Consider the following 22,118-nt stretch of genomic DNA (forward strand, 5'->3'; position numbering starts at 1 on the left):
GGCGAATTCTGTCTCCCTTTAAAATAAAAATGTAGGACTGATCAAAAGAATTGGTATTCATCCCGCACGACACGCCCGACCACCAAGCCGATTTGCACGAAGACGTCGCCGAGCCGTCGCTCCCTTCTCGTGGCTGAAGACATCGCTCGCGCAAACTTCAAGCACGACGTGTCCACTTCGAGTTGAATATGCACGGGTACGATTTCTTTACTAGGTGCGAATGTCGCCAATGCGTAGTGCTTACCGACTCCGACCTGGGAGCGCTTTTGCTGGAGGAAAATCGGCAGCAAACAACTTACAGTTTACCGGCTAAATTATTACTAAGGAAAGAAATCCCCCAGTAACGAGATTCCCGAGTAGCTCAGCGGGAACGACGTCTGCTTCACACGCGGCAATACCGAGTTCAATCCCCAGTAATGGCTTGTTGTTTTTTTTTTTCTTATATTTTTTATGTTTACATTTCTTTTTTTTACAATTATCACTAAAGAAACAAACAAAAAATAACAAACAAATGTTGTGGACGAAACGTCACTGAATTCAATAGGATACGATTTCCTTTTTGACACCTTGGAGCTCAATGTAATCACTTTCCACAAAATGCAAGGAGCATATAGATCAGATAGCATTCGCTTTCCGAGGTGCCCGTTAATGTTCTACAGGAATTGCAGCCAGCCATTGGTCCCGGTCCCGTTGATCTTTCGGAAACTCTGTCGCACAATGCCACTTTTTTGCGGACGCAGGACATGTGAGCCAGCTCTTCACGCAACATCTTGGGTGTATTCTTTGTGGAGCCGACCATGGAAATTAACCACGGGCACTCACTACTTATCTCCAACTCCTCAATGTACAAAACAACTCATCTTGGAGTACAGAACAGCGAGCGGAACAAACATAACTGCAAAAAAAAACGCATGGCAAACAGTTCCCCCTACGCCGCATGTCGTCTGCTACGCAGAGGGGAAAAAAAAAAAGAAGGAAAAAAAAAAAGCGGATGGTCGGGTGTAGCCACGGGATTTCCGCCACTCTCTCCCCTCCACTCCTCCGACCTCCGTGCGCGGGTTTCGGTTTCGGTTTTGAGCAATTGCGTCTTTTGGTTTTATTAAAAAAATATGGTACTCTGTTGCAAAATATTAATTGGGTAGTTCTCCAACACCATAATGAAGCGCCTGGCAAAAAATGAAAAATATTTTTTTGGGGGTGTCAGTGTCCCTTTAAAGGGGCAGTGCAATGGTTTTAATGTTGAAAAGATTTCCAGTTTGCATTTTTTATATTGTTCATACAAGCCCAAGTGACCAAAAATGCGTCACCTTTCCCCAAAATACGGTTATTCTGCTGCGTAATCGCAAGGCAAAAAACGAATTATTTGCCGATCTGCAGCCGCCTTTTGATGTGTGTGCGAGATTGGACGCTAAACGCACCAATCGAAGACGTGCTCCCGGCACCATAGTACTGGTGTCTTTGTTTTAAAGCGATAGCTTTCAGGGCGGCACTTTGCAGAGATTTCGAGCTCGTGGGCTGTTGTCGCTGCCATGGAAAATCCCTCGTTCCCTCTCCTCTTGGTGCAAAGAGAGGGAAGTGGAATTTTCCTGTCGGCCGGGCAGCTCGGAGAGAGAAGAGAGGGCAGCGCCGGCATCCCGCCAGTAGCGACGCGACGAAGGGAGATTTTTCCTGTCGTCTGCTTCAAACAAAACGGTTGTTTCCAGACATTCCTCGTGAAATGCAAAATCCTAGTTTTGCAGTATCCAATCGCTACGCGTAATGTTGGACGGTTTTAGAAACTTGCACTGCGCTTACCCACTTACATCACGGATCACCGAGCACTCGTGGTGGTCATCAGTGGCATGCACGGCGACCACCATGACGGCCACCTCAGTATGTGATGGCACCTTTCTACCCGCATCGTGCGACCATGCTACAGCTATCGCTTCCGTTTCTTCGCACATTGTGGGTGAAAAATTCAACTTTTCTTTAAAGCAGCCACGCCCCTCTTGTGAAGCTTGCTGTGTGCTAGCGTTCTCATGTCAAGCTTTTCGGCTTCGCTCCCACGCACGTGCGTAAAGCTTCACAACTTTGCAACGATTTCTCGAAGAGGCGGCTGACGAGGAGGAGCACCTCGATTAGCCCGGTTGGCTGAGGAGTTTGCTGCTCTGGGTGTGCTTGGCCTATATATCAGGCGTATGAAAAGTAGGTGGTGGGCATGGTCGCAAGCTCGAATCTCAAAAGTAGGTCCCATATTCTGACATGGGCTCATGCTCGCTATTCTACAGTATAGTCGCATGTAATTAGCCCTCCCCCCCCTTCCCCAGAAATTGTTTTTCGTTCAAGTCGTCCTTAATAATGAGACAAAAATGCGCATACCGTGTTTTCCGGTGTATAAGACGCGGCTTTTTTCAAAAGTTCTTGCTGGTGCGTCTTATACAACGGTGCGTCTTATACGCGAATTTTTTTTTTTTTTTTGCGAGTTCAGAAATTTGAAATTTACTCGGTTGATGTTCAAGCTTGTTTCACCAAAAACAAAATATCGCTACCGATCACGCGGTCGTAACACGGTGATACTTCAATACGGGGACCACCGCGTGCCACGTTTTAGGTGAACTCCAAGATTGCAAACATGCGGTCGTTGCGGATGCGGAGGTCCCAGGCGTAAGTAATGTGAAATGCCAACAGATGGCGACAATCACGCTTCTCGCCAAGACAAGCCAGGACAAGCCAGGACAAGCCGCCTCTCTTTTTCAGTCGCCATTTTCATCTTTGTTCGCTCTGCGTACGTGCGTCGTCGTGTTTTCCTGCCATCTGCCCGGTCTTGCTACAATATGCCACCGCAGTCGCGCAAGAGCTACACAGCGAAGTTTAAATTATCTGCGGTCGAGTACGCTACCGAACACGGTAACCGGGCTGCAGGTCGCCGTTTCGACGTCACCGAGAAGATGATTCGCACATGGCGACAGTCGTCCACCAAACTACAGGCGATGAAAAGTGGAAAAAAGGCTGACCGCGGAAAGAAGGCGCGGTGGCCTGAACTTGAAGACCGGCTCGTCAAGTGGGCTCTTGAACAGCGGGCTGAAGGTAGGGCACTGTCAACCGTGCAATTGCGCTTGAAAGCACGCACTTTGGCCAGTGGAATGAATGCCGCTGATTTTGTTGGTGGGCCGTCATGGTGTTATAGATTTATGCGCCGCAAAGCCTTGTCAATCAGAGCGCGAACGACAATGTGTCAGAAACTCCCAGACGACTTCGGAGAAAAAGTGGAGAAGTTCCAAGAATTTGTAAAGAAGGAAGTCGAAAAGAGTAACATCATCGACAGCCACATTGTGAACATGGATGAAGTGCCCCTGACATTTGATATCCCTATGTCAAAAAGTGTCGCTCAGAAAGGTGCCAAGGCAGTCACAGTACGAACAACTGGGCACGAAAAGTCTCACTTTACAGTTGTACTAGCGTGCTGTGCTGACGGAACAAAGCTGCCGCCGATGTTGATTTTTAAAAGAAAAACAATGCCAAAAGAAAGCTTTCCGCCTGGTGTTGTCGTCAAAACTAACGAGAAGGGCTGGATGGATGAGCAAATGATGGGAGTCTGGCTCGAAACCTGCTTTTCGAAGCGCCCGGATGGATTTTTTCATGCCCGGAAGGGCCTTCTAGTCATGGATAGCATGCGGGCACACATGACAGACTTGACACTAAGGCAGATTAAGATGATGAACTGCACCCCTACAATAATACCCGGCGGTATGACGAAGATTCTGCAGCCTTTAGACATAACCGTAAACCGCAGCTTTAAAGCTGTTTTGCGACGCATTTGGGAGGCGTGGATGACGGAAGGCGAGCACAGCTACACCGCAACTGGACGCATGAGGCGCGCTTCGTTTAGTGAAGTTGCAAAGTGGGTCCATGAGGCCTGGAGTGCAGTTTCAGCGGCAACCATAACTGCAGGCTTCCGCAAGGCTGGCCTACTAGCTTCAGCGCCACCTCAGCACGACGATGACGACAATGACCTGAGCGACTCTGAGTGTGAAGAGACTGTCGCAGCAGAGTTGCCGCCAGAAATTGCCGAACTTTTTGACAGCGCATCCGAAGATGAAGACTTCGCAGGTTTTGAGTAGAAATAAAATGTTATGGGCATATGAGAAAGTTCTTTCGTCGTTATTTATTTATTTTTTTTTGCAAAGGGTTGGGTGGTTGGGGCGTGTGGTGGCTTTTTCGATCACTTCACGCCGCATAAAGGCCCAACCACATGCCGCGTCGGCGTTTCCCGGTTAACGCCGAGGTCTGTCCTGTCCAGATATGCGCGTCGCTTTTTTTCGGATGGCCTTCGGGCGATGCGAGCAGGCGCCGGGAAACGCCGACTCGTCTCAGACGCGCCCGTGTGGTTGGGTCTTACGGACTTCTCACAGGTAAGGTGCATTTCGCAATGGTCGCGCAAGCGTGCTTAATTAGTTTCGTTAGCCTATGTGGATAAATTCGGGTGCGTCTTATACACGGGTGCGTCTTATATACCAACTTTTTCAATGAGAGCCTGCATATAGGGTGGGTGCGTCTTATACAAAGGTGCGTCTTATACACCGGAAAATACGGTATTTACCCAAACCGTCTCAGAAAATTTTGCCTATATAGCAGGGTGATAGTATTAACAGGATCCTCAATAAAGGGAAGCTGAAAGGGTTTTTGAACAAAACGGATTACAGGTGATTTCTATCGTATTTTTCTATCGTGAATATGAATATCATGAGCATTTGACCCAAACATATCGCTAGACATGAGGAAAACCTAAAAACCAACCGCTGGGTGTGACGTCGTACCCAGAGGTTTGAACTGCCTCGCGAATGCTGCTTATGAGGGAACTCGTGTAGCAATTTCGACTGGTCAGGTAAGGTTTGCGCAAAGCCCTGAAATGCTGAAAACTTTGTATAATACTTCACAATTCTCCCCTCCCACCGAACGTGCCGGGAAGGAGGGGCTTTGACGCTATCTTCAAAGCACCGTTGTGGCTACTTGGTGCATCAATCTAAAATATAATTTTAATATTTGTGATTCTGCAGGCCAAATGAAGATGACTTAAGTGTTGTTTTTTTTAAATGCAGAACAGCTTCAGTTTTAAACGATTAGAAAGAGGAGACACACAGGGGACAGCACAGACGGGACATTCTTTTGACTTCAACTACATTTGTTATGGACCTCAAGCACGGTGCAAGACCGCTCAAGCATGATGCAAGGCTGCTCAAGCATGGTGCAAGACCACTCTACAGTCTTACACCGTGCTTGACGTCGATAATAAATGTAGTTAAACTTGAAAGAGTGCCCCATCTGCGTGGTCCCCTATGCCTCCTCTTTCTAATCATTTAAAATAGCCACCAGCATGCTCGAATAGTACAAGCTTCAGTTTCCTTTTAATAACACGTGACTGCATGCGAGCCTGCCGTACAATAAAAAGTGCAAAGTGGCCAGGTTGTGGGGGCGTGGCGTGCCTCACCACAAGTTCCTCATCTCTTGCCTTCGGGCCCTCATGAGGGACTTGTACTCGGAGATGCGGAGCTTCTTGCCGTCCACGATGCAGGTGCGCTTGGGCCGGGGCCGGTACCGGTAGTCCGGGTGCTTCTCCATGTGCAGCTTGCTCAGCCGAGACTGCTCCTCGTAGTATGGCTGCTTCTCCGAGTTGGACATGGCCTTCCACCGGGCCCCTGCGCACGGACCAGAGCCCCAAGGTGAGGTCCCGCCGTCACCACACTGCAAATGGGCTATTTACAAAACTATTTAAAGGGTTTCTTTTACCGCAAAAACACGCTACACCAAGCCGAACGCTCATTCTCTGCTCAAATGTAGCGCCAGCAGTCCGAAGCAGATGCCAGAGCTTCAGAACTACTCTTATTCAAAAGTTACAAATGATTTTCGGACATTTTTAATCGGAAGATGGCAGCCGACGTAGGAGCCCTTGAATACATGGAGCTGAATGGCGCCAGTTATCGAGAATAGGCCCTATCTTTCCATTGAAATTTTCAGAAAATTTGGAACAATGTTACGGTTATTTCTGAAACTTTGGCATCTTGTTCGAACCAATAGTACGGCGGTTCACAAGACGAAGGGTTCAGTGATGCGCCGTTGATTTTTGGGTGAATAAAGTCATGTAAACGTTTTTGGAACGAGAGGAGAGAGAGAAATGGAGCCGATATGTCAACACCTTCTAGAAGACAAAGCTGTAGTGCTGACATTTTTGCGTCGCCAGCGAAGGCCAACGCTGGACACAGATTTAAAAACGAGTACTGCGTCAGCACTCGGCTACGAGTCAAGTTTGAGTCGAACGTTGACAGAATTATCGTGTCCAATCTGTGCCTAGCGTTGGTCTTCGCTGGTGACGACATCTCTATCAGCACTATGGATTTGTTATCTAGGAGGCATTGGATACGTTTGGGCAGTCCCGGCAGTATAGCCCACCAGAACTGCCCAGACATTGAGACTGTGCGGTTTGTGGTCTGCCGTCGAGTTCAGGCGCATGCCCTTTCCCCCTTTTTCCCCGCCATATCCGTTGAAATGCCTGGATATAGGCAGATGGTTCTGAAGTACAATAAAATGGTGCCATCCAGAGAGCTTCTAGTGCAGATCTCTAAACTCCAGCTCGCAAAGGTCTTCCGACTGGCCAGTGGGGCAGTCCACAACCCTTCCAGGCCCGCTTTGCTACTGGCACGAAAATAAGCGTACATAGAAACGGCGCTGCAACGCGCACCAACCGCTTAAACCGAGATACAAAAAAAAAAGAGAAAAAACTTCCTATTGTAGGCGTGTCCCCTCGTCATATTATTCAATGGACATTGTCCTCGCCAACGTACCATTCTTGGTCCCCTGTTTCATACCTGTGTAAAATCGTATGTTAAACCTCCTGTGCATTCCTATGTATATTGAGCTTAGTGTCCTGTGTTGTATCTATTACATATTGGCAGCATCAGTTCTTTCATTCTGATTTCTTAGTCTTCTGCCCTGTTGGAACATGCCAAAATTTCTGTGCACTTTGATTTATGCCTGGTCAGTTTTCTGGGTCCCCATTCTTGTGTAATTTTATAGTTTATAGCTAAAGACTGCATTTAAAGATAAACTAGGTTTATTTATCCACCTTACAGTCATTTGTTTTTTTTACTTCTGACTCTAACTTTTAATTTTGTATCTAACAATTGCTTACTTAGGATTATTTATTTATTTGTTCCTCATTTATATTTACTTATTTTTCTTCCGGTCCTTGAGACAGAGACAGATTCCTGATCTGGACCCTTAGCGAAAAAGTATGGAGACCCCTGTTCTAGAGGAATGCTTTATTGTCTGTTGCAACTTAAAATTGGCGGGCGATGCTCCTTTTCCAGCTTGTGCTCGTTGCCTTCCATCAGGTTTGGTTGCGTATGCACCGAAGAGTTACCGAAGGTAGAAAGCTTTCCTTGGAGGTGATTCTTCTACTTCAGATTTTATATTGCAACAGACAGTGGCAGTTATTCTGACTTACTTGATTACTCGAGGTAAGAAGTAATTGGCCGTTGCCTGAAAAAGTGTCCCTTTACTTCTGCAATTACTTCTGATTTTCAAAACAACAGTTTTCTGCCGGTTTAACAATGGGTCTTTCATACTGCCCATTATTGGATTATAATCACAGAATTATGAACTACTTATCTTCCTAATCAACCAATTTTCATCCTCCTGTCTGAGATTTTGTTCGAGGATTCCTCCGGGAAGGGAAAAAAATAGCAGTTACAAGCAATTTTAATACTTTCAAAAGTAATCAGATTATTCTTGCGATTGCTTTCTAATAAATGTAAATAAACTATTACTAAATCACTCCAACAACTAACAGATTACAAGTAATTTGATTACTTGTAGTGAGTGCTGTACAAGCCTGGTTTGGATGCAAGTTTGCAATAGGTTCTAAAAAATGTCTCCTAAAAGGGATGGTGAAATAGGAGCTCGTGGGGAGGTGCAGAACGACACCCTCTCTCCCCCCACATCCTTTCGTCTCATTAAAACATCGGGGAACTTTCAAAGAGATGCATAATTTCCAAAGTAGCTGCTTTTGGGGGCTGAGTCTTTTTTTGTTCAACCTCTGGTAAGCCGAACTTAGTGGATCATCTCTCTCCAATAATCCTTTCCTCGTTGACCACGCTAAAGGGCGGATCTGTAGAGTCGCAAATAAACGATAAAATCAATAGTTGAGGAGGAGCACCTCGTATGTTTGTTTACCCCCGAAACGCACTCGTGCTGTTGTCCCCCCCCCCTTCTTCTTCCCCCCTGGAAAACGTTCTGCGGACGCCTATGGCTGGCAGCCAGTGGTTCCTGCACCAAGACTGGCCATACATAATAGTAATCATGCATCTATGTTTATTGGGCTGTTTCCGATTGTGTTCTCCCAAGTCTTTTTCACTCAATTCTTTCTATTTCATGATCATTTGTACTCATTATCTGTCAATACTTCATCTCACCCGTAGCTATAAACCCAGAAATCATGCTGCTGAAAAAACAAATCATTCTTCCTGAGCAGCAATTCTAGTCGTATACCAAGCGTGTGTACCCAACCAAAATTTCTAGACATCTTAAAAAAATCTTGGGGTGGGCACTAGATGAGTTCAAGAGCAGAACTACAGAAAAGGCAGATATAATAGGGTGGGCTCCGACGCTTTGCACCAGAGTGCTTGGAGAAGCCGCTGATATGCGGAGAAGCATATAGCTAGGTTAAAGTGACCACCTTCCTGCCGGCGAAATGCGGGACACCCTGACCGGGGGGGGGGGGAGGGGAGGGGGAGAGGAGGATGAGGTAGGAGGAGGGCGGTATTTTCACGAGTTAAGAAATAAGTAGTAAAGGAAGTTCACCAATGCGCACACCCCAAAATCTTGTGCTGTCCCAAAACATATTTATTATACACCTGAAAATTGTACAGAATTGCACGCGGCAATTAAACTAAGATAAGTTTCACTGACAGTGATATATTTTTGTTTAATCGTAATGGTGAATATTTTATTAAAAGTTTCGAAATTGAAAATATAAAAATCGACTGCACCAGACCCCAATGCATCAAAAGGAATTAGGAAACAGTAAATATTTTTCGGCTTACTGTTTCCTGTCGATACTTGCTCTTATACTAAAATGCTCGTACACAAAAATCAAACCTTATGTTGTTTTTTTAATGTTGTAAGTTGCAGGTTTTCTGCCTTGTGTGGCCGTCTTTACTAAAAAAAAAAGCTTTCTACAACAACCCTTTCGCTTGATACAGTATGATGTGCAAATAATTACAATAGTTTATTTTTCAACTTTTGGGGAGCAATTTTCGCTTGCAATACTTTGCCATCAAGGGGAGAGGCACAACGGCGCATGCGCTTTAGTCCCCTGAAAGTATGACGGTTGCTTTCCGCAGTGCTTGGCTAGAAAATGACATACCATCGAGATTCACACGTTTATCAGCGACCTCCGCGCTTGCCCGTTGTTCGGAAGCGCCATAATTTGCGTAGTGAATGTTATGGCAATGTAAAATGCGGGACATTTTGAAGATTTTGGAATTTCTTGCGAGACACCAGCCCTCAATGCGGGACAGTCCTGCGAGTCGCGGGACGGGTGGTCACCCTAAGCTAGGTGGGCCCGGACGTTTGGGGTAGGCGCTTGACGTGTTCTTTGCTTAGTTGTCAAGCGTTTCAACAAGCCAGGTCAGCGCCTATTGTGACATGTGCGCATGCCCAATATTTTACAATATTTTTCTATCTGTGGCCCCATTCGATAGACCTTTTCGAAAGTCTGAAACGGCGTATGTTCGCTGTTGCTCGATCGCGCATTCTGAGCACGTATTCGGCAAGGCTGATATCTCAAACAAGTGCTGCATCGACTTGCGCCGAGGACTCAGATCCAATTGCGTGCTTCGTGTTCATGGATGGATGGATGGATGTTAACGACTATACCCTTTGTAACGGGCAGTAGCTTGCGCCAGCTGGTCTAAGAGACAAAAACATAAACCTTCCCGCCCTTCTAAGACCAATTTTCTCCCCCTAACTATCACCAGGCAGAGTGGAATATCACCAGAATGACCTTCGGGGGATCGGGCAAAAAAAACTAAAAACATCACCCCCTTGCCTCTTCCCCCTGGTGAGGGAGTCGCCAATTTTCCTCTGGTCCAACCTTGTCGGCGTTACCCCAGCGCCGGACTCACTGGGAGACAGGGTTGAGACTTTGGGTCGGAGTCACGTGAGAGGGAGTCCCAATTCCATCATCACCAGTAAAACCTAGGGCCCCGGCCAAATCCGTTACCCTTCAGGGAGGGCAAGGAGAAGCCCCGTCCACTTCAAAACAAAGTGTTCTAGTGTGTTGCTATCATTATGGCAGGTGGCACATAATATGTCTGTCTCCTTAAATTTAGCTATATACCTCATTGCCCTCAAAACTCCCGTTCTCACGTCAAACAGCAAAGAACTTCCCAGTGAATTGTCAAACACATTTCCCTTTCTTGTGTCCTGCTTTCGTGACCTGTACACTGTTAAAGCTGATTTCTCCTGCATTCTTCCTTCCCTCTCTGCCTCTTTCACCCCCTTTTTCACTGAAGTAGTCTGTTCAGCCCCATCACCAGTGTGTAGGTATTTAAATGTAAGCTTTTGGGTTCAGTTTGTCCATTTTGTGTTTAAACTTTTCATGTATGAAAACTTGAATACCTTCCGTGCCCACCGCATATCATCCATTTCGGTCAACCTTTGTTCAAATTTTAACTTACTAATTGCCTTTCTGCTCTCGAAAGATGCACATCCCATGTCCCCCTGTACTCCCTCATTTGGTGTTTTTACAGCGGAGCTGTTAAGGGCTAGTTTCTCTAAGACCGTGTCCCCCGCAAAGGAATGAAGACACCGAACTCTGGACACCTACCGCCATTTATGAGCAACGGCGGCAAGCCACATATCTGGTTGCCGCCGTCACTCATAGATGGCGGCAGCCTTTCCACTCTGGCTTGCCGACTTGCGGCCGGCTGTTGCTCTCCATTGTACAGCTCCGCTGGTCTTCCTTCTTCACCAGAGTGGAAAGGCTGAAAGTTTTTCCATGTGCTCCCAGTGCCAATGTGCCTATGCTTCTTTGTCGAATTTCTAATCCTGATTGAACCTCTGACTTCATGCACAGTACTGCATTGCCAAAAGACTGTCCTGGTACCATCACACCTTTCCATATACTTCTGACCACTTCACATCTATTATAGTTCTATAGTGCCTTGAGCTTCATAACATATGAATTTCTTTTCCCTTTTCTACTTATATTCTCCTCATGTTCCTCTAGATATTTCCTTCCCTCATTGAGCTAGACTCCCAGACTTCAAGCTGTGGCAACTGCCGATGTTGCTCAATGAACTTTTGAAAAGGATATTCTGGGGTAGGAATACCGTTCAGATTTCCGGCGTGCAACGCGCAGCCAAGGTGCTAAAACCTCGGGCAAACTTTCTCACCGAGTATCTTTGAGATGTTTGAGTTGTGCATGTCAGGACAGGCCTTGAGTATCTTGCGTCTCTCGTCCTTGGCCCAGACCATGAAGGCGTTCATGGGCCGCTTGATGTGGGGCTTCCCATCGGGGTCCTTCTTCGTCTGGCGGATGATCTTGGCACCTGCTATCTTGCCTGCACAGTGAGCAATTCCGGGCTTTCATGATCTTCTCTAAGATGGGAAAGAAATCGTTATCTGATTCTCGGATTCTCTGCTGCGAGAAAGAAGCCACTGAAGTAAGGATATGGACTGTTGCAGTCTTAAAATAGCACGAAAAGTCCTTCCCACAAAGCTCTTGCTCTTCGTGTTTGGTGGCTCCGCGCTCTACACTCCCCTTCTTCCTATAGCGTCTGCTCTGCTAAAGTGGAAAGAGTGGAAGGCTTTGTGGGAGGAGCCCTTCCTGCTATTCCAAACCTACAAGTACCGTAATACCCCGAGAGATGGCCTACTTAAAGTCAAAAGCAAATCGGGTGTGAAAATAAGGAGTGAGCTAACTATCAGTGTGCGGTCAAAAAGAGTTGGAAAATATGCTTGTTTTATGTTTCGTGACATGCGAAACTTGGGTTTATGGGGAGGGGCGATAAACCAAAAGACGAGTTTCCTTCCCAGTCAGCAATGTTTGCTTCCTGTTCGGATAAGTAACACCACTTCTGCCGAGGTGGCCAGGACCCTGCAAATATTAGAAGTAACTGCCTATCTTTCAGTGTTTTTGAAAAAAAAAAAATAGCAAACCTTGCCAAAAATAGGGGTGGGTTGTCTTTTGGGGAGGGGGTGGGGGGTGCAGTTTTTGGGATACAGTGCAATCCCCTTATAACGATACCATATATGTAACAGTATCCTGCTTATAACGATCTGTTTCTAGAGATTTTGGACTTGAAACGCTTAGTTTCTAGTTCAGATACAACGATAATCAGTTATAACGATTGAATTTTTGGGTTTTCTAATTATTGTTTTAAGTGGATTGCACTGTATTATGGTATTCATATATTTTCTAGGCCAAGAAGCAATGTACAATTCATATCTGGAGTTTGATGCTTGTGGATATGTAGTAGGCTTGTTCGATTTACCTGCACCTCGTGCGCCGGTGTAGGAAAGTGTAGGGCAGTGTGCTTCCGGTCGTATCTTAATACACACACCGTAAAGGCTTGTTCACACATATGCAACCAGGTAAGACCGAGAGAGACCAGACCAGTTTTTAAGCCTCTTGCGATCTCTTAGGACCGGATACACTGCAGCGCATCCGGTCCCAAGACGTCGCAAGAGGCTTAAAAACCGGTCTGGTCTCTCTTGCTCTTACTCGGTTGCATATGTGTGAAAGGCGCTTAAGTATGCAGCCCTGCACTTTTCTGCACTGGTGCAAGAGGCGCAGGTAAATCAATTGAGCCTGGTGTTATAAATAAACTAGGGGGGCAAAAACTGGTTTCACTTGTTCAATACCTCACTCAAACCCCACATAGTTGTCTGTGAATTCTAAATCATAGCATACGGCACCAAGAAGTAAAAAATATCGCACATTGTTACACATATCCATCTGTCTGCATTGTCTGTGTCGTATAAAGTAGCATGCACTTTAAAACAGGCACTCGAAAAAAAACAAGAAAAAAAAAACAACAAGTTTAGAGTATTAGCAACATAAAAGCATGTTTCAAGTTCCTCTTGTTGACGCCAAATCTTCGTTCCACGCCTTTCAGAAATACAGCAGTCACAAATATTTGGCAGCTAACACTTGCCCGAGAATCTTTGAGCCAAGTTTTCGTCAGGAAAGACTGTGACAGTCAGTGTGTCTTTATCTACGACAGTTTGCCGGAAACAAAGTTTTTGCCAAGTAGTTCCGCTCCCTCAGAGCCCCTAAGCCTCTCGGCCAAACATCAGACGTCTGTCTGAGCTTCCTGCAGAAAACACTCCTTCCCCGCAAAGTTCAGTGTACATCTTTGAAAACACTCACCCGATCCTTTCGTTTCCGTCTCGGACGCGGAGCTGTCGTTGTCCCTGCGCGACGCCGAGGAGTTTGGCGGCCTGGGCAGGGCACCCGTGGACTGGGGCAGGTACAGGTGGAGCGGGAAGGGCTTGTCCTGCCCGACCAGGGAGCTGTGGTGACTCATCTCCTTGGCCCCCAGGCTGCCCGAGAGCAGGCCACCTAGAATCGCCAACCTCTCTGAGCATGGCGCAACCCCAAGGCCATATAAGTCGCAGCCTGGCTACGGACAAAGCAACAATGCACAAAGACGGGCGAAGCCGGTAGTAAGAAATTTCAAAAGAAAGCTCCCGGCAGCCACAGAATTCGCTTCTTTGAGCCTGAAGTGGCTAAGTCTCCTTAGACACCGAAAGGATGAGAACGGCAGGGCATTTCGATCCTTCGGACGTTTAGCTTCCAGCAGGCACTCGTTGCTTTACGTTATACTTTGGCTGTGCAAGCACGCTCAAAGCTCATGAGATGCCAGAGTGTTACCACAGGTAGAAAGCTTATGATAGAGGTGCAACAACTGGAACTCCCTGTCTTTCTCATCCTGTCAGTTACTATACCATATTTTTTAGACTATAGTTTCAGACTATACGTGTTTAAATGTAGAAATTTTACCAGATGCAAACTATCTACAGGTGTGGAGTGGACTATATGGGAATTTTTTTTTTTTTTTCAGATTGTTTACTGTGACAAGACGTGAGGGATTTTTTGAACGACGGAGCGTATTACTGTTGATTTATGTGTGATACAAGCTTCTTGGTGAGCTCATACAGCAGGCATCTGTCAAGGTATGCCGTATATGATCACCTTTACATTCGAACTAGGTACTAAGTGTGGACTGTGCTCGGCATGCGGACTATCCACCCAGTGCGGACTATCTAAGCAAAAGCTTTTATTTTTGACCCCAAATTTGTTTTGCCGGATTATGCACCAAGTACGGACTATAGTTCGGAAAATACGATAATAGTGAAACACAGTCTGCCCTTCTGTAGGGAGTTTCCTACCCAAGTCTAGCTACATGGCTACTGGCATTTCAATATGATGTCAATCAATTGAACCACAGAAATTGGAGTCTTGATGCTGCACGTTCAAAGAACATGTTTTTCTTTCTTTTTTTTCTTTTTCCTCCTTATGTATTATTTTCCATAGTCCTTCCATGTTTTCGTTGAAAGGTATACTAGATTTGGCATTGAATCTCTCATGCCACATTGTTGTGGAAGGCGTTGTTTCCACGGTGTTCCAATGCTGTCAAAGCTACTTGCGCGAGCATGTGGCTTTATTTGGCACTAGAGCTTATGCTAATGTGTTACAAGACAAAGTCATGTGCGAGGCTGCCGCCTTATGGAAGCTATGCTAGCCTGTCGCACAAGAAAGTTGCCGTCAAGTATGGAGTGATTTGTTAGAAAATTAGATTTAAAGGAACCACTAGGCATGCTGCTTCCATATTTGATTTTCACTTAGAAGTCTGAACGATGAAATTTGAAAAATGTAGGAACACCGCCTAATTAATGCTCACCTTGTAGCACATCACAACATATTTAAAAACTTACTCATGCAGTTCGATCAATCAACAGCACATTCAAATAAGTCACTTCATACAACAATGACACACCGAGTCAAGCGTAGGAATAATTTGAGTTGAAAACTGACTTGGAAAGCACCAAGACAGAAAGGAGCCTTACCTTTTGGAACTTAAGATGAAATGGAGTTCTGCATTTAATCGTAGCTAAATGCTGCACCATGGTTGATAATGACTTAAAAATGTGGCAGAAACTCTGCTTCCAATCTGTGCTCATTGCCTTCCATCGGTATTTGAGTGTGCGTGCTCACAAGATGCCAAAGTGTTTTTGAAGATAAAAAGCTTGCATTGAAGGTGGAACTTCTGCCGCATTCTTAACCTGTCACCTACATTGGGTCAACCTCTAGATGAAACAAAGGAAAAGAAATTGTATCATAAGGGACTAGCACTTTTAGAACTGGTAGTTGTAACCTAACAAGTCTATAAAGTAAAAGTTGATCCCTAAAGGCGAGAGATCACTTTATGCATGTCTGGGATTGAAAAAAGGATGCCTCACACATTGAGGTAAAATATTTGTAAAAGCCAAAGAGAACATATTTTTTCACGTGGAATTTTGTAGACCATGCAACAAGTTTCTGTTCAATTAATGCTGAAAGTAACAGTGTCATTTCTAGAAGGAACGTCATTCCATAAAGCATTGATTTTAATCGAGAGGGCACAGAGGTGCAATCTTACCTGTGTAGGAGGGTATTCCTGGGTGTCCCATGAGACTGGAGAGGGAGACTGGGATGCTAGCCGGTGCTCTCAAATGAGGCGGGAGACCGGGATACGCTGCCGCGGCCGACAGAAATGGTGAGCCCATCTGCCGTTGCATAGAAAAAGAGGAAATGTTTTTTCTATTACTTAATAATTACTTTCTTGCCCCTATGGCATATGAGCAATGTGGAGTGGGGACTGGTACAGCAGCAAGCAGCTGCGATTAAAATCATGAAGGAAGTACAGCAAGACATGTATAATATGAGTGGGCTGTCCGCCACCTAAGGGAACTTTGTCAATGATTAACATTCATTTCATTTCATTTATTGTTCCCTTAAAGCGCCCATAGGGCTTTACATAAGGGGGGGCTTTGACAACAAACAAAAACAATGAAAGGAAAAACACAGGGTTAAAGGTTGCTAAATATCGAGAAAAGTAGCAAGTGCAGCTCTGAATCCAGATGAGTCTTGAATTGTAACAATATGTTCTGGCAGAGAGTTCCATTCTGAAAGTGATGACTGCAGTGGAGAGAATTTAAAAAGGTTTGTCCTTGGCGTTACCAGATGAACTTTCTGAGAATGGTCTGTACGAGGAGAAATGTGATGAGCCGCAGGACAGTACAATTCTCTCTTTAAAGGGGCCTGATAATACAAAGCGTGTAGTGAAACTAGTCTGGTCAGTTTCCTTCTTTCTGCGAGCAGTGGAAGGCCGAGTTCTTTTTTTTAGCGTAGTAATGCTAGTGTGTGTGTAATTTTTAAGAATGAACCGAGTTGCCTTGTTTTGGATTGACTCTAATTTCTGTATTAGGTAAGCCTGGTGGGGGTTCCATGTTGTAGATGCATACTCGAGCTGCGGGCGAACAAGGGCAGCGTAAGCTACGAGTTTTGTCTCCCGGTTAGCCATAAGCAGTGTTCGTCTCAAAAAACCGAGGCTTTGGTTTGCCTTTACAACGACATGATTAATATTAGCTTCCCATGACAAGTTTGACATGAAATGAACCCCAAGATATTTGTACGTGTGCACATGTTCAATGGGCGTATTAAAAAAAGAGTAGCTAAACACTGTGGCTCTTCGCTTAGTGTTGAAGTTTAAGAATTTTGTTTTTAAGATGTTGATTTGCATTTGCCACTTTTTACACCATGTTTCTAGGGTAATCAAGTCATTCTGAAGTTGAATGCAATCACTAATGCAAGATATCTTCCTATACACCACACAATCATCCGCGTACAAACGGATGGTTGAAAGAATACTATTGGGTAAATCATTCACGTACAAAAGAAAGAGCACTGGACCCAGCACGGTCCCCTGCGGCACTCCCGATTTTACTTTCTGATGTGACATAATTTGTGCAGAACGACGATTCTACTCTGAAGACGGGATGGTGCTAGGGATTAGTGAGAGGCATTGGAGCATCGCTTTCTAATTAAAAGCATAGCAGCATTAGATGTCATCCCAATGGAAACCTGCTGGATTCTTGTTTTGAAATTGAAAACTGTCACGTTGACAATGCTTGTGGAAATGGAGCGTGCCGGTAAAGTTACAGTGTTAGAGGAGAATTGCATAAATGACGAGGACATTGCGTGAACATCTGCGACTGTTGTCGCACTGAGTTGAAAGAGTTGAGGAGGAAAGGAAAAGAGGGTGGAAGTGGAGAGAGAAAAAAACATGTTTTTGAGCCGACCACACTCGCCGAAGTTGCTGCGGCAGCAGGAGCAAAGGAGGTCTAGTGAAGAGGAGGAAGCGTAATCAGCGAAGTGACCTCAAGGAGGGATGAAAGGGTGGAGAGAAACTTCCTTTCAAAGGCACCTAAGTTTGTTGTAACTCTGGACACAGAAAAGCCATGTCGACGTCAGAGACACAGAGAGATGGAGATCCAATGTTTTGTAAAGAATGGTGCATGGCGAAAACTTCGATTATCTCGCAGCCGTATCTCGACCTATGGCTTCCAGATGTGGTGGCAGCAGAAAACTCTCGTTCGCAGGACGGGCAGGCGCCGACGTGCTGGGCTATTGGATAGGAGCTATGAACGAATGAATTGGAAGCCGCCTGCTTGACCTCGTTGGCATGCTCCCTCAGATGGTTGTTTAGACATCGCCCTATCTGACCAATGTGCCCGCACCTGAGCAGGATTGAGTTGACGCTCGCATGTCTGCAAGGTACGAACTGCAGAGCGAGGAGTGCCTGAGGCGGCATGAAAAGAAAACCTGTGTGTCGTGTCGGGGTGCTAATGATTTGATTCTGTGAAAAATGTTGTGCACATATGGAATGCACGCAAAGCGGGATGCGTGAGGCCTGCCCTCAGGTTGTGTGCCGGTGGCCTGAGCTGTGATAATGGATTTAAGATGGGTCGCGAGTAAGTCTTTCGAATAGCCCACCTTGATGAAGCGGGTGAGCTTTAGGGACCAACTCGTTGAGACCAGGTGAGGGCATGACTTTGATCGGGATGAGTTTCAGGAGGTTCTGAACAATTCCGCTTTTTACCTTTTTCAAACGTTAACTGGGGAAGGGAAGCACTGGTTTGCATAATCTATGCTGGAAAAACCAGCAATTGCCGGACTCTAAAGGATGCAGGCAAAGGTCCAGAAACTGCAGTCCCTCTTGCGTGGGGTCCTCGTTGGTGAATTTTAGGCCAAACGAATTATCCGAAAATGCCTGTGCTATAGTTTGAGGATCTGAGGTAGCTTAATGAACGATGAGGTAGTTGTCTACATATCGGAAGATGGATGTGTTTAAGGCAAGAGTTGCAAGGGTTTTGGAAACCCGCTTATCCAGGAAGAACAGGTAGATTTATCCCAAGATGGGGGCCAGGCACGCACCGATGCACACCCCAGTCTTCTGGGCAAAGACCTTTCCCTCCTGCTTCATCGGGTTGAGCATAGCTAGAGGTCGATGAGCTCCAGAGACCCCGACACTGAGATTCCTGCTGAGTTCTGGAACCTGACCGCGCTGTGGAGGTGAATGGCGTCTCTGACGAAACCGAGCATAGTGGGATGTCTAGGCTATAATACATCTCAACTACATCAAGCGAGAAAATGGCGACGGTGTTCCAAGGAGAATGAAGTTTGTCTAAGAGCTTTAGCTGAGCTGTGGAGTTGTCAATGCAGAAGGAGTGAGGGAGCAAAAGAACTGAGAGTTGCTTTTTCAGAAACACGCCCAAGGGCCTTAGGCCTGCAGCCTTTTTCCGAGATACTGCTACGAAGTGGAATGCCTGGTTTGTGGGTTTTGGCCGAGAAAAAGATAGAAAGATATTGCTGGGAGGGCGAGCTGATTAGGCTCTAGGAAGGTTCAGAGAATCGCAGAGGGCCCTGGCCTCGGAGCGCAGTGAGCCAGGCTCTGAAAGGCGTGAATTTCTTGCAAAAGGCAGCCGCCGTCTTTTGATCCAGTTGGGCCTTGGAGAGATGTGTCATCCTGATCTCATCATTTACGTAATTTGCCTCTAACACCTTGCCAGTGTTTGCTCTGTTAAACCGAGTTTGCTCCTGGGACTCGTATAGTGAAGGTAAATTTTTTAAAAGCTCCCCCCCTTGACAGATGTGGAGAGATGACTAGATTGTTGCTTGCAAGCAAGGTAACTAGGCAGACCAGCGTTCCTAAACCGGCTCAGGTTGAACTCTATCATGTGTCTCCAGTGCAAACCATGCAACGATTCCATAATCCACAGCTCTTTGCATATTTCATGTGCATCGATTCTACTACAAAGGTACTATGAAATTGCATTTCATCTTGGGCTAGAGGTAAAAGGGTTGCATAGGGAGTATTCATTGGTGGTTATAACTGTGTGCTTTTTGGTTAAGTGTGTGATGACAGCGAGTATTCACCAAGACTCTTGCACCATCAAAACTGTTGTTTGTAGCAGACCATAAGCTGCTTTATCCACAGCTCATGCCGATGATGGCTAGTGAACACCTCCCATAGTGATCCACTGTGGCAACGTCAGTTCGAAACAAGGGACTAAGCGCTGCTGCTTCTTAAAGCGATAACTTTATGGGTGGCTCTTTGAAGAGATTTCGTCCTGGTAGGTTGTCGTCGCTGCGCACGCTAAGCATTGGAAAACCCTTGTTTTCTCCCCTCTTGACACGAGGAGAGGGAAGTCGGGACTTCCAGTCAACCGTACTGTGCTCAGATAGCGAAAAGGGCAGCCCTGGGGTATCCCACCAAGAATGGCGGGAAGAAGGGAGAATCTTCGTGTCGTCTGCTTTAAACAAACAGTTGTTTTCAAATATTCCTCGCGTTATGCGAAATCCTTCTTTGGCCGTATCTAGTTGCTATGCTATGCGTAATGTTGGATGGTTTTAGAAACTTCTACCGCACTCACCCATCTACTTCCCAGATCACTGGTGGCAGTCGTCAGTGGCATCCATGACGCCAACTACGACAGCTATGAAAATTAACCACGTCACACGTTCATCCTCAGGTATGTGACGGCACTATTCCACCCGCATTGCGCGATTGTGCTACAGCTACTGCTTTTGTTTCTTCGCACATTGTGGGTGAAAAATACGACTTTTTTCTTACCGAGATCGGAGCACTAGCTGCGGTAGCACTGAGCAGGCTTGCTGCTGAATGAGGCGAGATCCCTGGCTGGAACCCCCGGGGAGATATCGACCCACGATCCGACTCCCGTAGCTCGTGCTTTATCGTCGCCGGTGTTGGGCTCCCACTAATGCTGCACAAAGACCAAAGCATGGGTTAGCTCACGTGAAGCAACAAAAAAATGCCGGAGAAGGCTGTGCAGAGAAAAGTGATTGCAATGTTACTTGCTCTTGTTTCAACACCCAATGCATAAAGAAATTAAATTGGAGGCCACGTGTATTGCATTTGCTGAACACTGCTCTGATTTTGCCTATCATTAGTACAACTAATTTCATATCTTTATATAAATACATATATATGAAAAGGGGCACATAATATAGAATCCTGAAAGTCTCACACACATAACAATCAGCACATATTTTTTGTCTTTTATTATGTGCCTTTTTTTTTTTCTTACACACTTCTGTGTTTACTTCTAAAAGCTTTCCGGTGGGAGTATCCCTAAGTGCTATCATAGCCTAATAACATCATTCATTGGCAGGTGCTTACGGACCAGGTTGAATGGCGGAAGCCACCACCCACTTCAAAAGACTCGGCCATATCCATCCATCCATCCATTGTATTAGACCCTTCAGGCCACCAAGGCCGTATTCTCTGTATACTCAATGTCACTCCGGAGTAAAAAGATTGTACCTTAGCATTCAAGAGCCTACTCACATAAGTGTCACCCTTTTTGTGTTGTCACACAATATGACGCATGGGGGTAGCTCAAGCGTACTCGAGTAAGGTTTGGAACGCAGCCTGAGATATTCACCGTTTCAAGAAAACAAGATAGCTCTACATCAACAGTGATAGGTTGGGAACTTCATGGCAGAAGTCATTCATTCGAAGGCTATGACAAAGAAATCTCAAACACTTCGGTAGGCACTGAGCATGTCCACAAAGCCCTACACCGAGCGAACATCACGAATGTCAGCACTTTTCTACATTTTTATGTTCAATAAAGTTAATATTATTGTTGTTATTATTGCTATTATTGTTGTTGTTGTTGTTATTATTGTTGTTGTTGGTGTTAAATAATTGCCTGGCTTAGACATTTTGTTCAATTCAGTGGAGGTGTGGTAACTCTAAACAGGGTGTTTATTTTTAACTAGCGGCATTTTCCAACGATGGGCCTCGGAATCCTTTGCCCACTGTTTTGAAGAACAGTTCTCAAAGCGTTGGCAGCGACGGGCTGCTGCCAAGGCCTTCCGATCGAGGGTGGCATGTGCGCTCTTGGCTAGCTGAGCCTCAGCTAGCTGTCCCTTATGCGAGCGTGCTTCTTCTCCAATCATGCACCTCTTCTTTGGGGACATCTCATCACTTTGTCCGAAATGCCGCGGTACATACAGTGTAATTGTAAAATGTCGTCGAAGCTAGGAAGCTTGCGCCGGAGCTAGGACAGTTGAAGCTCTTCCCTGCTGTTCTCACCTTCTCTGTAAGTATAGTTTATTCTATTAAGACCTTCAGTCTTACAGTCTGGATAATATGGTAGAAACTCTACCAAATTATGGTAGAGTTCCAACTCGGTTTGTACTGGGGTTGAGAGCTTGTCAAGCCATCTAGCGCGTCTTTTTTTCCCTTCAACCCTATCATTACATGTAATGGGAAATAAAGAATATTATTATTATTACAATGTGCAGCACCACTCAATTCCCCTTCACCTTCGTGCCGCACAATTCCATAGGTCACGTGCGCTATCATACATCAAACCATGGCAGGAAGTCAGTCACTGAGGAGCAACGAACCCCTAGGAGAGTGTCAGCAATGAAGGGCAGCTCGGCTGCCGACACTCCGAGAGAGTTCAACCATTGAAGGACAGTCGGCAACAAAGCTAAGGCC

At 45.8% G+C, this 22,118-nt stretch overlaps 1 protein-coding gene and 1 long non-coding RNA gene across 15 annotated transcripts in view; one reads left to right on the forward strand and one right to left on the reverse strand.

Annotated features, from left to right (window-relative positions):
* Nucleotides 1–22,118, reverse strand: part of LOC8042907 (transcription factor SOX-6) — a 295,892-nt gene that overhangs the window by 4,931 nt on the left and 268,843 nt on the right. For 6 of the 14 annotated variants that reach the window (XM_040498469.2, XM_040222529.2, XM_040222523.2 and 3 more), the window contains 5 exons: nucleotides 20,220–20,370; nucleotides 15,684–15,810; nucleotides 13,412–13,621; nucleotides 11,433–11,600; nucleotides 5,468–5,675 (listed from right to left, as the gene is read on the reverse strand). In XM_040498469.2, the coding sequence (XP_040354403.2) occupies nucleotides 5,468–5,675; nucleotides 11,433–11,600; nucleotides 13,412–13,621; nucleotides 15,684–15,810; nucleotides 20,220–20,370 (864 nt within the window). The remainder of the gene's footprint in view (nucleotides 1–5,467; nucleotides 5,676–11,432; nucleotides 11,601–13,411; nucleotides 13,622–15,683; nucleotides 15,811–20,219; nucleotides 20,371–22,118) is intronic. The other 8 variants (XM_040222527.3, XM_040498473.2, XM_040222526.2 and 5 more) reach the window with 3 other exon arrangements.
* LOC121045548 lies at nucleotides 13,448–20,224 on the forward strand. The gene is made up of 5 exons (XR_005797764.2): nucleotides 13,448–13,511; nucleotides 13,584–13,704; nucleotides 14,106–14,217; nucleotides 15,692–15,800; nucleotides 20,035–20,224. It is a non-coding gene; the product is annotated as an uncharacterized LOC121045548 (long non-coding RNA).

The sequence above is a fragment of the Ixodes scapularis genome, unplaced genomic scaffold (genome assembly GCF_016920785.2).
Source record: "Ixodes scapularis isolate PalLabHiFi unplaced genomic scaffold, ASM1692078v2 PGA_scaffold7__128_contigs__length_106722199, whole genome shotgun sequence".
NCBI classification, from domain to species: Eukaryota; Metazoa; Arthropoda; class Arachnida; order Ixodida; family Ixodidae; genus Ixodes; species Ixodes scapularis.